Genomic DNA, 18632 nt, shown 5'->3' on the forward strand with positions numbered 1-18632 from the left:
AACAAAAACTAGGCCTTTATTCAGCATTGTATTGTGTTCCGGTTCTGTTGTGGATCCGTGTTCAGTGCCGCCGCTGATGTAAGACGCTGCTGACGTGTGTCTGGTGTGTGTGTGTGTGTGTGTGTCTGGTGCGCCCGAGCTTCGTTTACAGTCTGAGGGAGACGCACGCTGGAAACAAAACAATCTTCGCAAACATGTCTAAGGATTTCCACACAGAGGAAGATTTTTTTGCCCAGCCGTATTTATTTGAACCCGAATACTCGGGCGCACCAGACACACGTCAGCGGCGGCACTGCGGACTCCTGAACGCGGATCCACAACAGAACCGGAACACAATACAATGCTGAATAAAGGCGTAGTTTTGGTTATTTTTGGACCAAAATGTATTTCCGATGCTTCAAAACACTAAAACTAACCCACTGATGTCACATGGACTACTTTGATGATGTCTTTATTCCCTTTCTGGACAAGGACAGTATACCGTACACACATGTTCAATGGAGGGAGTGAATAGACGTGACTCAGAATTACCCTTCGCACTTAAAGGTCACAGATTTTCATCTCAGTGTCTGGATGTGTGGGCAATGGAGAAGATGTACTAAACTAAACCACATGAGTTTTTCCCTCATTGCATACGATACAATCATGTACTAAATGCACAGATATTTATTGGCATGATAGCTATCTGATGCATCAGTGTTTTCAGAAATGCATCAGTATTAATGTGAGTTATGGTCCTTCTGATTGCTGTCTTGTCTCTCGGCAGGTTCTGGTCCGGATCTCGTCGCTGTGTCTCAGCTCGGGGTTAATGCTAATCGTGATAGGGGTTTTGTGTTACTGAACACCTATGCCGTTAGCATTAGTCCTGCGCTGGTGAACAAACCTACAAACCCGAGGATCAGAAACAGGGTAAAGTAATAATGTGTCTGTGAGTTTGTTGCACATTCACACTTCAGACTCGAATAATGACGCAACAGCTTAAAAGTTAAAGTGTTCGCTGTCTAGTCAAATCATTCTTGCATCTTCTGTATATGTAGTGAAAGCAAATAAAAAGAAACTGGAAACCATTTGTCCTTTGCATTCACTTTCGTTTCCGGGTTGAATCAGAGTTTTTATGCATGAATGAATGATTGATCTTTTTTTGTGAATGAACACATTTACTATTGTTGTGTCACATAACACAACCTCATCACATCTTCATCACACTGAAGAAAAGTCATATGTGCATATAAAGGCAACACTTTACAATAAGGTTCATTAGTTAACATTCACTAACATGAACTAACAATGAGCAATACATTTCTTACTGTATTTATGAATGTTAGTTAATAATAATCCAGCTGTTCATTGTGTGTTCATGTTTATTCACAGTGCATTAACTAATGTTAACAATTTGATTTTAATAATGTTTATGTTGACATTAATGTTAATAAATGCTGTACAAGTATTGTTCATTCTTAGTTCATGTTAACTAATGAACCGTATTGTAAAGTGTTACTCATTTAAATAAAATCTCATCACCTTTAGTTTGTCCAACCCAAATGCCAGTTGCGGTACAGCCCTGAATGAAGGAACGAATGAATAAATGATAGTTTGTGGTTAAAGGGCTGTTCTGTTCGGAAAGCTGTGGGTTCATATATGATTCATAAAGTGATTTATAATAAGACCCCGTTGAGATCGTTAAAGAAACCAAACCTCATGCGGGGGAAACTCCCAATGCAAGTTGCATGGAGCATCTTATAAATGACAAACATTTACCATATAATAACTATAATCACAACACGTCACAAGATTGTCTCATTAATGCATGAACTTTGACAGCATTGTTAAAGTTAGTAAAAATTGAGATCTTAGTTTAATGACCTCAAATGTCAATGTTGAAAAAGGTTTTCTACTTTTACAATTTTCACTCAGAAATTGCTAGTAACTGTCACAAATAATGAAAAAACAAAAACAAAACAGCAAGTAACACATTGAATTAAATATGAAAATGTGAAGTGGAAATATTGAATCGTATAAATCAATAATCTTTTATTTATGACTTTGAAAAATCATTTCCACAGTGTATAAAGACTATAACTGAGTTTACATTCACGAATAAAACAATCATTAAAGTCCACACACACACACACACACACACACACACACACACACACACACACACACACACACACACACACACACACACACACACACACACACACACACACACACACAGGGAGAGCGGGGAACAAACAAACATTTGACTTTCTCAGTTTGTGTAAACCTACAGGGTTCTGAGTATTTATTTTTCCCCACATTAATTTCACACATGTCTAGTAAAATTATGTGGTTTTGTTTCATTAATACACTGCATACTTTTTTTCTAGATGTCCCCCGAAAGATGTGTGTGGGGTTCATTATAACATGACCATCTGACAGATTCAAATGTAATCTGATCTAACATTAAAAAAAAAACATGATATAATGATCTAATAAAAAATATACCAGACAAACTAAAATATTTAGTCAATATAATAGAATTATTACATTTTTCATGTAAAATAATGGCATTCTTTAATAATTAAAAATAAAGAAAGTGTTGACAAGAAACACACCGCAAAACACATCTATACAGCATAGTTGAAAACATAATAATAATAAAGTTATGAACATTGACTCTCAGTCTTTATTCACCTTTGTACTCATGGTTTCTCAATAGAATTCATAAAAGTATAGAATATAATATAATAATTCTAATAGCGGCTCATTGTAACAGTGTGACAACATGCCCCGCCGGAGCAACGGGGATTTAAACCCAGCGAGTGTGTTCTGCTGTTAGATCAGCATTAAACTACTATCTCACCTGTCTGTTAAATAACATATATAAGATTAAAATAATATCAGATTTGTCTCATTTTAAATTAACACATAAAACAGAGATGAAGAATTAACATAAGTAGCTAAGACATTTACTTTTGCTATGGTTAAAGTAATATCTTCCAAATATTTCTGGATTTTGGCGAATTTTTCTCTGTATAGTGTTGACATGGCAACTAGTAAATACACAAGTTTCATCACGTGTGGAAACTTTTAAACCACGTGTCTGACTGAGCCCCGCGTTAGTCTGTGCCTACTACCTTCTAAGAACGTTTTTCAAACGTTGTGAAAACGTTATTTCTGAATGTCCTCTGAACATTCAAAGCGTCCATTAAGGAAGCATTCCGTTTTACCATCTGCAAACATTATGGGAACGTTAATTTTGAATGTTCTCGGAACGTTCTGAAACAACGTCCAAAGTACGATTAAGACCAGATAACTTTGAACGAACGTTCTATTAAAGTTACTGGAAGAACGTTGAGAGAACCGTAACAGGGCGAACTGTTGGCAATATAAATATCCCTTAAATTTAATTTAATTGATTATAATTTGCGTTTATATATTTTGATATTTAATACTTGTAAGTAGGCTAATTATATTGCTTTTATTTAATTATTTTTTAAATATATATTATATATATTTTCCAGTGTATACATGCTGCTTGGATTTATTATGTTTCTGTTTAACAATGTGTTTAAAAATTCATAAATTACTCATAGGAAATCTCTGAGGGAGTTTTAGGACTACAAAACTGTCTAGATTTAAAATTACATTTCTATAAACAAGGTTTAATGTTATTCAGTAGGCAAAAACTAGCCTACATAAAGCTGCAATTATTTCTGAAACATTTAATGGTATATTATATAATATATTATATTATACATATATGTATAGAGTTCCTTTAATGATGTTTAATAATACATTGTAATTGAAAACTATAATTAAACACGACTGTAACTATTATAGAGCTTGTTGACATCAGTCACTCAAAGCGGAACGTTAAACGCCGGTTTCTTCGGTTCGCACGGACTGTTATTATCGCTGCACCTCCAGCCGGAAACTGCACAAGCATGTCGCTGGTTTTAGTCAGTTATCAGGTTTATTGAAATCATTTCTGTATAGTTTATATTTTATCAGTTTATATTGTGAAGGAAGTCTTCGTGTGACCGCTCATGGCTTCTCGAACAGTCTGTCAGATTCTTCAGCGCCGTAAGTCGATCATGATAAACACACCGATGATCAAACTACTGACCTTCACACACACTGATGATGAAGATGATGATGATGATGTCTGTCACTGTCACATAAAACTACAACTGACTGTCAACTTCTCATTTAACAGAGTATCTAATTTTCTGACTAAATTTATGTATATTTATTATGATTTTGAAATTCTGGAAACGCTTTATATAATAAGGTTCATTAGTTAACATTAGTTAACTAACAATGATCAATACATTTGTTACAGTATTTATTAATCTTTGTTAATGTTAGTTAATAAAAATACAGCTGTTCATTGTTTGTTCATGTTAGTTCACAGTGGATTAACTAATGTTATACAACCTTTAATTTTTAATAATAATATATTAGTAAATGTTGAAATTAATATTAACTAAGAAGATTAATAAATGCTGTAGAAGTATTGTTCATTCTTAGTTCATGTTAACTAATGAACCTTACTGTAAAGTGTTACCGAAATATAGTGTATAATTTACTATAATATTTTATTACATTACTTACAATAATGTGTGTATATATTTATATATATATACAATTTATTTAGTAATAGCTGTACATATATTCACTTTGTAATCAGAATAATCTCCCTCTGCTGCCTGTCTTTATGTATATAATACAGGTTCTCTCTCTCTCTCTCTCTATATATATATGTTTAGTATAATATTGTGCTGGGTGATGAATGTGTTGCAGGCCTGGCGTCGAGCGCGGCGGCCGCGCGTCTCTCGTCTGCCGATCTGCGCAGTCGTCGCAGCGCTCAGTTCTCGGAGGAGCAGAGGCGCCAGCGCTCGCTGTATCCGCGCACTGAGAAGATCGAGGTGAGCCTGCGAGGGCCCGGCCTCCAGGGGGCGCTGCTCGTCATGAACCGGGGCCAGTCCACGCCACACAGCTGCACGCGCCGTGAGTGTCTGACAGCACGCTTCAGATCCACACATGACGATCCTTTAGAACACATAACGATTATATGCATGCTTATGGGCCCGATAACTGATATTCATTTATTGTTTTAATTTTTGATAATTATGACACTCTGTGAGTGTGAGGAGATCGACCCATATTGTTTTTTTTTTTATTGCTGATACCAATTATTTACTTGTTTATGTGCCCAATAACCGATATTTATTTATTGTTTTATTTCTGTTTTTGATAATTATAACAATAGCACTGCATATCTCATTTGTGCATTAATGGCTGTTACGTTAAATACAGTTTATTAATTAAACAGGGCCAGATATTTTACCTTTGAACACCGTTGTTAACTCGCTAGTAGATGCAGCGCTTTATTGGCAGTCTTGCGTGCAATTCTCAAAATTTATCGGCCATTTATTGGTGAATCTGATATTATAAAACCGATACCCGATTTTGGGAAAATGCTTAAATATCGGGAAAATATCGGTAAAACGATTATTGGTCGATTTCTAGTGGGAATCCCCAGCGTCTCCAATATTATTGCTATTTTAAAACCGATATTATTGTGTTGCTTAAATATTGGAGAAAATATCAGTAAAACCGATTATCGGTCGATCTCTAGTGGGAATCACCATATTATTTGTTTGCTTAAATATCTGGGAAAATATCGATTAAAACCGATTATCGGTCGATCTCTAGTGGGAATCACCATATTATTTGTTTGCTTAAATATCTGGGAAAATATCGATTAAAACCGATTATCGGTCGATCTCTAGTGGGAATCACCATATTATTTGTTTGCTTAAATATCTGGGAAAATATCGATTAAAACCGATTATCGGTCGATCTCTAGTGGGAATCACCATATTATTGTAATTTTAAACCAATATAATTTGTTTGCTTAAATATCTGGAAAAATATCGATTAAAACCGATTATCGGTCGATCTCTAGTGGGAATCCCCAGCGTCTCAAATATTATTGCCATTTTAAAAACCAATATTATTGGGTTGCTTAAATATTGGAGAAAATATCAGTAAAACCGATTATCGGTCGATCTCTAGTGGGAATCACCATATTATTTGTTTGCTTAAATATCTGGGAAAATATCGATTAAAACCGATTATCGGTCGATCTCTAGTGGGAATCCCCAGCGTCTCAAATATTATTGCCATTTTAAAAACCAATATTATTGGGTTGCTTAAATATTGGAGAAAATATCAGTAAAACCGATTATCGGTTGATCTCTAGTGGGAATCACCATATTATTTGTTTGCTTAAATATCTGGAAAAATATTGATTAAAACCTATTATCGGTCGATCTCTTGTGGGAATCACCATATTATTGTAATTTTAAACCAATATAATTTGTTTGCTTAAATATCTGGAAAAAATCTCTAGTGGGAATCTCCAGCGTCTCAAATATTATTGCTATTTTAAACATTTTGCAATATGCCGAGTTAAATATAGCATATATTGCATCCCCTTCTTCTCGTTCTTTTTCAATCATATCATATCACTGTTTTAAGAAGATACTAGGTTTTTGTTTGTGTATTGATACAATGTTGCATCAAATGCATAATTATGATCAAGATATGTAAAATAGCTAATTTGATCACCCGGTTAACTGTTTTCCTTCTCTTGACCAATCGGTTTTCATGTGTGCTAATTGCGTGTACAATCACGTTTCGGTTCACACTGGCAGAATTGTTTGGTGTATCTAAAAACTGTCCTCACAAACCTGAAACCTCATGTCTCTTCACTATAGGATGAAATAATCCTTTATTTGTGGAACAGCATATATATGAACATAGTCCATTTGAATGGTTCCTTTCAGTGTGACTGAAATAAAGCGATCCAAGCGTGTGTTTAATCTCTCCGGTGTGTGTCAGATCTGACCGAGTGGCACGTGAAGAGTTCGGTTCTGGCTCTGGTGGATGGAGAACCGTGGCACATGCATCGACCTTTGACCCGCTCCTGCGACCTCACCCTGCTCACCTTTAAAGATGAAGACCCTCTGATAGTCAATCAGGTCAGTGTTTGTGTTCGGTGTGAAACCGTTCTGAGACGGTGTGTTACACGATAAGGCTTAAACTCAGCATTATACACTGGTCTTCTCCTCTATTGTGTCGTATATCGAGTGAAGCGCTTCTGGAACAAGAACACATGTGGGCGGGGCTTGATTGTGTCTGTGGGGAGTTGATTGGATGGTTGTGGTTTGCTATTGGCTGATCTCATGTGAGTGACAGGTTAAAGCCCCGCCCTCGTCATCAGAGAAGAGAAGAGATGCTGCGAGAGGAGCTGATTCTGATCAATATTACCAGGAACAGCAATTTAACACAATAATGATGTGCACCGATAAATCATTTATTATAAATAATGCAATATTTCATAAAAAATGTATAAATATAAATGTTAGTTAATGCATTAACTATTGAGAACTTATTGTAAAGTGTTAGTTTTCACCACAGCTAAAAGTGTTTTAGATGCTTTAGAATGTGTTTGTGCTGCGATGTTTCTAAATCATTAATGTGTCATTTATCATTGAGGCGTAATGAACGTGTGTGTGTGTGTCAGGCGTACTGGCGCTCCTGTGCTTCTCTTCTGGGTCATGTGCTCGACGGAGCGTTTAAAGACGAGTTTAGCGTCGAGCTGCTGATGCTTCCAGAAGTTCCAGGTAGGATTGATCCTGTTAACACTTGTGCTATTAAAAATAATTTTCCTAATTTGGTGTTTGAATCAATTGTAAATCTCTCATTATGCTCCATTATCACCAAATATTGGATTCCATCTTTTTGTCAATTAGCACAGTTTTTTAATCGATCTGATTGAACACTGATTGAGTTTATGCACCTCAGTTCACACAAGCATCAGTGCCACAAATACATGCGAAACCTGCTGATTGAACACAATACAATGCTGAATAAAGTCGTAGTTTTTGTTATTTTTGGACCAAAATGTATTTTCGATGCTTCAACACACTCTAACTAACCCACTGATGTCACATGGACTACTTTGATGATGTCTTTATTTCCTTTCTGGACAAGGACAGTATACCATACACCCATGTTCAATGGAGAGCTCTCGGACTAAATCTAAAATATCTTTTTGGGTGAACTAACCCTTTAATATCGCATAACCAGAGATTTATTAGCAATTTTTTTGTAGGCTGGTCATCTCTGACCAGTGTAAACCCCAAATAAGTTCAAAAATGATTAATAGGAACTTGTTATACCCTGTATGAGCAGTTTAATCCAATGCGATAACATGCATAATGAAAAAAAAAAAAAGATATTTCGGTACGTTTGAAGTCAGGGTTTGATGTGTTTTCGGCACAAATAAACAACAAAAATGGCAGCGGTGAGAACCTCAGTCCAGAAAGCATCTGATCAGAGAGCTGTGGATGATTGACCAGATCATGTCGACAGATGAGCTCATTCAGATTACAGTTATGATAGTTCATTATAAAGTTAGTATATTTGAGACTTAGGGCTGTAACGATACACCAAACCCACGATTCGATTCGTATCGCGATTCTATCACGGGGGCGGGGCTTGAGGGGGCGGGGCTTGTGGTGAAAAAAAGAGATTTTGAGAGAAGAAAAAAAATACCGGTATTTTTATTGAATAACATTAGGAAAAACCTGTATAATCGAAACAGCAAAGAACAATAATAACTATGCAAATTATTATACTATACTAGGCAGTGTAGGCTGCTGCTTTTGGACTGTGTTCTGTACTCCAACGTTAGATGATTCTCATGGGGGGGATTTTTTTGTTTGAGGGGGAGAAAGGGGGGGCATTTTTTCCAAACAAAATTATTACATTTATCTTGCCTAAATGTTTGCGCTCATTGCATTTTTACAATGGGGTAATATTGTTGTTAAGAATTTACACAACACAAGGAAGCTTGATTTAAATTGTTTAATTAAATTGAAAAAAGTACCACAAATAAATACAATAGAATAAAGATACAAATAAAGACAATTAAAGAGAAAAGTTTTTGAATAGGTCTAACACTAGTATTCATATACAGATATTGAATAAAGTAATCAAATGGAAAATAACACTGGGTAGTATTTTAGTCCTGAATAAATTAAATACATAGGCTATTAATCCTGATTCCTTTAACTTAAAGCCATCTTTTGTTGTTTTGACAACACAATTAATGACAGACACGTACGGCTTCCGTCACTTTAAGAGCTAGTGCACGGATCCTGTGTTCATTATACTGGCATCGTTTTATGCTTATTAAAGACAAAACCGACTATGTTTAGAGTATAGCCTACTCACAAAGACCGAAATTGACAATTTTGCGTGTTAAAGCAATATAATCCGCGAAAAATAGTTACTGGCCAGCTGTTTTTGAGGCGGATTTTCTATAAATGAGCGCATAGAAAATAATCTCTCAGAGAGCGCGCGAGCACTGATTAGTTTAAAATCGCTTGAATGTTTAAACTGGTGAGACTTAAAAAGACTTCAGTCACGATGCACAGCTGGCCCGATTGTGCAAGTGAATATTCCGTCATGTCCCGACTCCAAAACGTGAGTGTGTATTATCGCCGCAGCTCTTGATGCCTGCCTTGCACAACACATTATGAGAAGAGATAGAAGACGCGCGGCACCGCTGAACACTCACGCTGTTTGTGAAATTGCGTCTGGAAGATAGTTGTTAAAAGAATTATTTGATTTTATTATCTGTGTGGATTACGATTGCGGGAATTTCCCGCATTATAAATGGGAGACCTGCGGGAATGATTAGAATTATGCGCAATCCCGCACCGAAATTCGAGCCCTGCAGGAATGATAACTGGGAGTTGGAAGGGGTGTGATCGCGATTCTGCCTTCTCACATCGCGATACAGGATCATGGACCTGAGTATCGCGATTTCGATTTTATATCGCGTATCGTTACAGCCCTATTGAGACTATAGATTAGATCTATGCGAGACTATAGTTTGAATGAATCCTTTTTCTTTGCATGACACTGACATTACAGTACGAAATGACTCTTTCAGGAGTATCCTGGATATTGTATATTAAGCATTATTTTGGGTTCGATACAGAAAGTGTGTGTCAGAGATGATGTTCAGTGTGTTTGCAGTGACCGCCGGTGCGTTCTGTTGTGATCTGGTTCTGGACTCTCGTTTGGACTCATGGACTCCTTCAGAGGTCAGAACTGGTTATTAATATCTGACATCAGCAGTTATTAACATGCATCTCAAATCCTCCTTGATATATGTGCTTTTGATTATTTAAAAATGTGTGTGTGTGTGTGTATGAAACGAAGATGTTCAGTGCAGTGTAAGTCCGTCTAATTCGATCCAAGGGCGGCATTCAAATTAGCGGTGAAGGTCTCACGCAATGTTCCGTCTCTTCCAATGGCAAAGGGATTTTTAATTAAATAATATATTTTATCTTATGTATTAACTCGTTTCATCTGACTCCATAAAATGAAAGTGTTTTTCAATGATATCTGTGCATCATTAAGTATACGTTAATGTTTGGCTATTCCTTTTAACTCCCATGAAAATAAAGTCAAAGTCTGTTAGAATAATCAAATATAACAATTTATTATGTCAGGTAAAAGTATTATGCCAATTTCATAATCAGTTCAAAGATCATCAATACAAAACATCAAATGCTCTGATAAGAGAAATAGATGCAAACCCAACATTTAAGAAATAGGCTACATGAGCTTAACCTCACGGGCTGATCTGAAATACAGAAAAAGCCCTGAGCTCTCGCTGCATTTTCCTTATATAGCCAGATGTAAAGCTTGAATTTAGTGGAAATTTACTGTGTTCACCCCCCCCCCCAGACTCAATGGGGGTAGAAGAACCATTTTGCTAAGAACAGTGGAAAATAGCATTCATGAATTTACACCTTTGGGAGTGCCTAGACCACATTCCTTTGTGTGCCAGTTATTCCTAAACTCTTAAAACCCTTATTTCCTTTTGTTTTACTTATTTGGAAATGAGACATATGTACCAGCCACCCTGAGACCTTTAAAATGATACTAAACACAATAATCATTCACATTAAACCATATATATACTCTTATGTGAGTTTTAGCTGTCACTGGGTGAGAGAATGAAATGCAGACGAGCTGAGACCTTTGTCTCCGGGGAAGAGGGGGGAAGCCAAATGTTAATTTGCCAAGGTCCTTTGTCTCAATAGACCATGTGGTCAGATATTTTCTCTTCAACAAGTTTTACGGTCTTACAGCAGTTATGTGCATAAATGCACTTTTCTGAATGTTTCAAACACATGTTTATTTTCATATATTTACATTCATGCATTTGGCAGATGCTTTTATCCTAAGTGAATTGCATTTTATTCAAGGTGCACATTTACATTTATTTATTTAGTCAATCATTTGATCTCTTAAAACTCATCTTTGATCACCAAAATTACATATTTAAATGTTTTTTTCCTTGATAAAAAATTCTTCATGCCTTAAAATATATTGAGTGTAACTCGACACCCTCGCCTCATTTAGTATGCGTGGTTCTATGAATATGCAAATGAGCCCCGCCTCCACTCACTCCCTCAGCTCAGAGATCCACTGGTTGACGATCACACGTTGATCTGATTGGTTACAAGGTCGTTTGTGACGTCAGAAACACCAGCGATTTCAAACCGTGTTTTTGAGACTGTCTTTGGTTCACTGCAGTTTTAAGCAGGAAATACTCAGCAATGCTGTCGACTTATGAACTTACACATGGTGTGTCTTAAAGCGTATTAAAAACACCACATAGACACATAAACAACATTAAACGCTGGATTTTCACCACAGGGGGAGTTTAATATTAAACTGGGGCATGTTCAAGATCACAACGGTGCGCAACGTTTTGCTACGGTTTCCGGGTTGAACGTCATGTTTCCTGGAAACGGCGTGCACCGGTGTGTGTGCAACGGGGTTTGAGATGCGTTTTCTCTTGTTTGGTGGGCGTGTCAGAACTGCAGTCCAATCAGCAGCAAGATGTATATAAAGCACACGGTATTAAAGAGAACTCGCACAATGGAAGTAATTTACAAATGTGTTCGATACGCAACAACTGAGGATATCAGAAGACATGTTTGTCGTAAGTATTATTGTAAAAATATAGGATATCAACATAATGATTTAGTTGTTTATATTTTTAGCTTCATTGCAGGTGTGACATTTGGTATAGAAATAAACAATGGATGTAAAGTGCTTTTCCTAAAAATGAGAAAGAAAATACAGGGTATTAATAAAACAGTATGAACAACAAATAAAGTCAGTATGTGAGGCTAAATAGATGTGTTTTAGTCTTTATTAGGTAAGATGTGCTTCCATTTCAGTTTCCACAAGTCCCTTCACTCGATTGGGATGTTCTCTTGTGTTCTGGGCGGCAAGTGCAGTAACTGTAACATCGGGCATATGTTGTAGTATTAAACATATTTATACCGACTTAATCAGGCTCCGAAAATTCTTCACAACGAACACAAAAAGCCTTCTCAGCTGCCGTAGTTGCAACTCTTGCGTCATCACAACAGTGTGTTCAATGCATCACCGTTTCTGTTTAAAAAACGTTCTGCAACGTTTTGTCGGGGCTGAACGCAGCCCTGGTGTTAGTGCAGTGGACAGTTGAGTAAATGCATCGACTTCTGTGAAAGTGTTCAAGAGGAAATATGCATAAGATATGCCAAATTATTGTCAGTTTTATTCATTGTTATGGCATTTTTTTTGCTTCAAGCCCATGTTAAATTCCCAGTTTACACTGGAGAGATGTTAATTCAAGCATTCGGTATGAAAGCATCTGTGATGTGTGTGTTTGGTTGCGTTGCAGGAGAATCTGCGCAGTTTAACCCGTGAAGCGCTGCAGCTCGTGAGTAAAGATCTGCCGTGGGAACCGCTGGACGTTTCTCCGTCTGTGGCGCTGGAGATCTTCTCTCACAGCAGGTACACACACACACACACACACACACACACACACGTCTGCTTTGTGTCTGAATACATACATAAACTTGATTTTGTTGAGGAATTGATTGGATGCTGAAAAGTTTCTCGGAGGCGCTGAAAAAATATTAAAATTAAAATATTGAGAAAAATAATGGTTATTTTAATGAAAGATTATGAAAGTATGTTCTGTATTTCTTTAGAATATCATCTCAGAATAATGTGTGTGTCTGCAGGTGTAAACAGGAGGAAGTTGAAGAGAGAGCGGCTCAAAGTCAGAGTGGGACGGTGTCATTATACAGGTGAACACACACACACACACACACACACATGCGCATCTGGGTTACTATCTTTGTGGGGACTCTCCATAGACGTAATGGTTTTTATACTGTACAAACCAGGGCCGGACTGGGACCAAAATTCGGCCCTGGCATTTGTGGTTTTCACCGGCCCAACTAATTGACGACGTTAAAAAACGTCCCCAGAATCTGAACATTTTTCCCACTGAGACACACCATACAAGGCAGCAATTTAGGCGCGTTTCCATTACAGATTTGCGCAAAACTTTTGCGATTTTTTTCTAAATGTCGATAAAAAACTATTGCGAAATGACGGCGTTTCCATTAACTGATGTTATGCGATACAACGTCCTTTTTTTTCTCTCGCGATAAGTCATTTAAACATCATGGCAACGGGTCTATCAGCCACCACCACACTAGACATTATTATTATTATTAATGGAATGAGACGTGGTGTGTTATCCAAGCATTAATGGCAGGGAAAGACGCATACTGCTAAGGAGTTTCTGGGTGTTTCTCTCTCATTTCTGCCCCGAGGTCTTGATTGTGGCATTTCTTTGAGGTTTAGAATCCAGTATTCCTGAAGCCTAATTATTGTTTATTTTATGAATTTAATAAAGAACTCTGTCCAAACGGTCAGTGTACATTTGTGTCCATTCGTTTTTCCTTTTTTAACCCGTATTGCAAAACGAAAAATGAACGGTGATTTTTTTTTATTTAAAATGCAAAGTTAACCAGCAATTTTTTTTTAAATTTGAACTGTACACAAATGCTGTGCAAAAATAATAATATATCGACTAAATTTCAGATGTTTCTTTGACTTTTTGCCCCTTTATTAAACATTTAAAATATTCACAACTTAATACGAAAAAAATGTAGATTTTAATGGTTTTCTAAGGGCAAATTAGAACCTGGAAATTATATTTTTCCCGCAGTGCTGAATGAGAAGAGCCATATTTATGTCTCTGGAACCACAAGGTGATTTAGGTGAGTTATAGGCTAATGATAATAAATCTGTCTGAAAAATAACGAGGCATTTTAATTGTTTATTAATAAACTATTGTTTTCTAAATCAGTGTCGGCTAAAAACATATCTCCATCTCCGCTGAGGCGCGCCGCGCGAATGCACCTTTAGAGAGAAATACACCTTTCATAAGGATTACATCATCAGAATGTATTAGCTTTCGATTCGAATTTGTTCGTTTTAAAGTGGACACTTCAAGCTTTAGCCTAGGCTATACTTTGTTTCAGTTCTCGCGCTCCAGTTCACGGAGATCATGAAAGCGCGCATGATTGTTTTATTTTATTTTACAAAAGCACAACGTTTTCTTGTTATTGTGAGTTTACACAAATAAAATCATAGTGGCGAATAATGTATTATTATTTTCTGTATGACCAGAAATTATAGAGTAGGCCTATTTTAAGTTGTTTCTACTGTTGATAGGAAAAAGCAAGTGTTCGCGGCCGCGCCTCCGTGCCATGCGCGCTCAGCAAACACTTGGATATGCGTCAAAATCTTGTGTTTATTTGTGATAATCTTAGCCCTGTATTATTATTGTCTAACCATTATGAATGACATTTGACGAATTGCTTTGTTCCTTTTTTTGGATAAAAGCGTCTTCTAAATATGTAGCCTAATAACTGTTATAATAATGATGATATTTATTAGCCTATTATTTGCGTATATCACGGACCCCAAACACACCGCGTCTTCAGGTGACTGTAAATGCGCAAAAACTGTTTCCATTGCAGTTTTGCGAAATATTCCTTTTTCGATTTGCCTGAAAAACCTCCTCATGCGAGCGTAAAAACTTTTTTGCGATAACGGTGCAGCAACGTGGTCAGCTCGGCCCAAAACAATAGAAAATCACACCGGCCCTTCTGGCATGTGCCAGAATTGCCAGATGGCCAATCCGGGCCTGGTACAAACACATCACATAAAACGTTCTGTATTTTACATTTTCAAAACAGTTTAGCGAGCGCTGTGTGTGTGTGTGTATTCCTCAGGTGTGGTGATCATGTGACTCTGAGCGGAGGTCCTCTGGTGTCCCGCACGGGTCTGTGTTCGCAGTACGAGGTCACGAGTGTCCATACGCTGGGAGAGTGTGTGTGGGGCGTCCAGCGCAGGGCTCAGGGTCTCTCGCTGCCCGTCAACCTGACCGTACGTACATCTCTAGTGGATATGAGTAATTATATATTACTGTGAATCACTCACTCACTCGTTCACTCACACACACACTCGCTCAAACACACTCACTCACTCACTCACTCACTCACAGTCACTCACTCGCTCAGTCACACACACACTCGCTCAAACACACTCACTCACTCACTCACTCACTCACAGTCACTCACTCGTTCACTCACACACACACTCGCTCAAACACACTCACTCACTCACTCACTCACTCACAGTCACTCACTCGCTCAGTCACACACACACTCGCTCACTCACTCACTCACTCGCTCACTCGCTCACTCACTCACACACACACTTGCTCACTCACTCGCTCACTCACACACTCACTCACTCACTCGCTCACACACACTCACTCACTCACTTGCTCACACACACTCACTCACTCACTCACTCACTCACTCACTCGCTCACACACACTCGCTCACTCACACTCACTCAGTCACTCACTCACTCACTCACTCGCTCACACACACTCGCTCGCTCGCTCACTCACACACTCGCTCGCTCACTCACTCGCTCACACACACTCGCTCGCTCGCTCACTCACACACTCGCTCGCTCACTCACACGCTCGCTCGCTCACACACTCACTCACTCGCTCACTCGCTCACACACTCACTCACTCACTCGCTCACACACACACACTCACTCACTCACTCGCTCACACACACTCACTCACACACACACACACACACTCACTCGCTCACTCACTCACTCACTCACACACACACTCACTCGTTCACTCACACACACTCGCTCAAACACACTCACTCACTCACTCACTCGCTCACTCACTCACACACACACTCACTCACTCACTCACTCACTCACTCACTCGTTCACTCACACACACTCGCTCAAACACACTCACTCACTCACTCACTCGCTCACTCACTCACACACTCACTCACTCACTCGCTCACACACACTCACTCACTCACTCGCTCACACACACTCACTCACTCACTCACTCACTCACTCACTCACTCGCTCACACACACTCGCTCACTCACACTCACTCACTCACTCACTCGCTCACACACACTCACTCACTCACTCACTCACTCGCTCACACACACTCGCTCACACACACTCACTCACTCACTCACTCACTCACTCGCTCACACACACTCGCTCGCTCGCTCACTCATACACTCGCTCGCTCACACACACTCGCTCGCTCGCTCACTCACACACTCGCTCGCTCACTCACACGCTCGCTCGCTCACACACTCACTCACTCGCTCACTCGCTCACACACTCACTCACTCACTCGCTCACACACACACACACTCACTCACTCACTCGCTCACACACACACACACACTCACTCACACACACACTCACTCACACACACACACACTCACTCGCTCACTCACTCACTCACTCACACACACACTCACTCACTCGCTCGCTCGCTCGCTCGCTCACTCGCTCACACACTCGCTCACTCACTCGCTCACTCACTCACACACTCACTCACTCACTCACTCGCTCACACACACTCACTCACTTGCTCACACACACTCACTCACTCACTCACTCACTCACTCACTCACTCACACACACACTCGCTCACTCACACTCACTCACTCACTCAGTCACTCACTCACTCACTCACTCACTCACTCACTCACACACACACTCGCTCACTCACTCACTCACTCGCTCACACACACTCGCTCGCTCACTCACACGCTCGCTCGCTCACACACACACTCGCTCACTCGCTCACACACTCACTCACTCACTCGCTCACACACACACTCACTCACTCACTCACTCGCTCACACACACACACACTCACTCACTCACTCGCTCACACACACACACACACTCACTCACACACACTCACTCACTCGCTCACACACACACTCACTCGCTCACTCACTCACTCACTCACTCACTCACTCACACACACACTCACTCGCTCACACACTCACTCGCTCGCTCACACACACACTCACTCGCTCACTCACTCACACACACACTCACTCGCTCACACACTCACTCACTCACTCGCTCACACACACACACACACTCGCTCACTCACACACTCACTCACTCACTCGCTCACACACACACTCGCTCGCTCACCCACTCACTCAATCATATACTCACTCACACACTCATATTTTCACTCTCACATTATTACTGTTAATTATACCGATATAATTAATGCAAATTTAGCACTGTGCAAAGCAGTTCAATCTTTGTTTGTGATTTTCTGAGTCTAGTGTATTGTGCTCATATCGGCATTGCTTTATTTGTCTTTTTAGGCTAATCATAAAGTGTGGAGGAAGCTGCGTAACAGAGCAGAAAGACTAGTAAGAAATCTGTCTGCATATGATCTTTAATATACACATCACAGTTAATATTGCAGCATCTTCACAATCTCTTTGCGTCTCATTATTAACTTGTATTGATTACTTTCTCTTCTTGCAGGTGGAGATTCCCTCGTCCTCAACAGTGACTCCTCCTCTAATAGTGGAGGCCCCTCCCCCCATAGCGGAGGCCCCTCCCCTCACAGCAGAGGCTCCACCCCTCACAGCTGAGGCTCCTCCCCTCACAGCTAAGGCTCCGCCCCCTCCACAGTAATCCACACCTCCTCTCCCAGTGTTCAGTGTTTGTATAATGTTAAATAAATATGTCTTTAACATGTATAAAATACACCTTGTTCTTTGTGTTGCTGTTTGAGCATGATAAAGCTCCAGTTCTTCTCTATATTAGTGTCAGTGTTTCTGAACTCCTGAAACGCCTCCAATGTAGTCTTGAGTTTCTCCCGGGAACGAACACGTCACAATATTCCTCGTTATAATAATTAATGCGCAGAATAAAGGGGCGGGGCCTGGTTGAGTTAGTTAGTAGTGTGTTAAACTGGCGGTTATGGAAAGGGGCGGGGCATTTCCCAAACACACTCGAAGCGCTCGACCAATCACAACACACTGCTCCAGACGACCAATCAGAGCACAGTGTGCTTTTCAGAAGGAGGGGCTTCATAGAGACAGGAAGTGAACAGAGCGTTACTGACAGACTGGGAAGAGAGGAGCCGCAACAATGGAGAATATGAGGAGAATAATCAACATTCAAGCAGGAAAACCTGTTCTAGTAGAGCCTGAAACTACAGGGTATAATATGGGCTCTAACTAACAAGATGTTTTGGCCTAGAAGGCGTTTGCTGTACGTGTCGCATCACAAGATCTCAT

General features: G+C 39.4%; 1 protein-coding gene across 1 annotated transcript; it reads left to right on the forward strand.

The window, feature by feature from the left end:
- Positions 1-3882: 3882 nt before the first annotated feature.
- Positions 3883-18098, forward strand: mrpl39 (mitochondrial ribosomal protein L39). The gene is made up of 11 exons (XM_056242383.1): positions 3883-4068; positions 4789-4995; positions 6895-7034; positions 7580-7679; positions 10105-10172; positions 12818-12930; positions 13164-13229; positions 15234-15387; positions 17706-17753; positions 17872-17905; positions 17969-18098. Exons 1-11 carry the CDS (start codon positions 4032-4034, stop codon positions 18022-18024), a joined length of 1023 nt encoding a protein of 340 aa, XP_056098358.1. The 5' UTR covers positions 3883-4031; the 3' UTR covers positions 18025-18098.
- The last annotated feature ends 534 nt before the right edge of the window (positions 18099-18632 follow it).

The sequence above is a fragment of the Rhinichthys klamathensis genome, unplaced genomic scaffold, assembly GCF_029890125.1.
Source record: "Rhinichthys klamathensis goyatoka isolate OS25496 unplaced genomic scaffold, OSU_Roscu_1.1 h1tg000725l_1, whole genome shotgun sequence".
Lineage (NCBI taxonomy): Eukaryota > Metazoa > Chordata > Actinopteri > Cypriniformes > Leuciscidae > Rhinichthys > Rhinichthys klamathensis.

Coding starts and splice junctions, on each gene's coding strand:
- mrpl39 (XM_056242383.1), top strand. CDS start 4,032: ATGGCTTCTCGAACAGTCTGTCAGATTCTTCAGCGCC. Junction 17,754..17,871: donor GTAACAGAGCAGAAAGACTA/GTAAGAAATCTG, acceptor CTCTTCTTGCAG/GTGGAGATTCCCTCGTCCTC. Junction 17,906..17,968: donor GTCCTCAACAGTGACTCCTC/CTCTAATAGTGG, acceptor CAGAGGCTCCAC/CCCTCACAGCTGAGGCTCCT.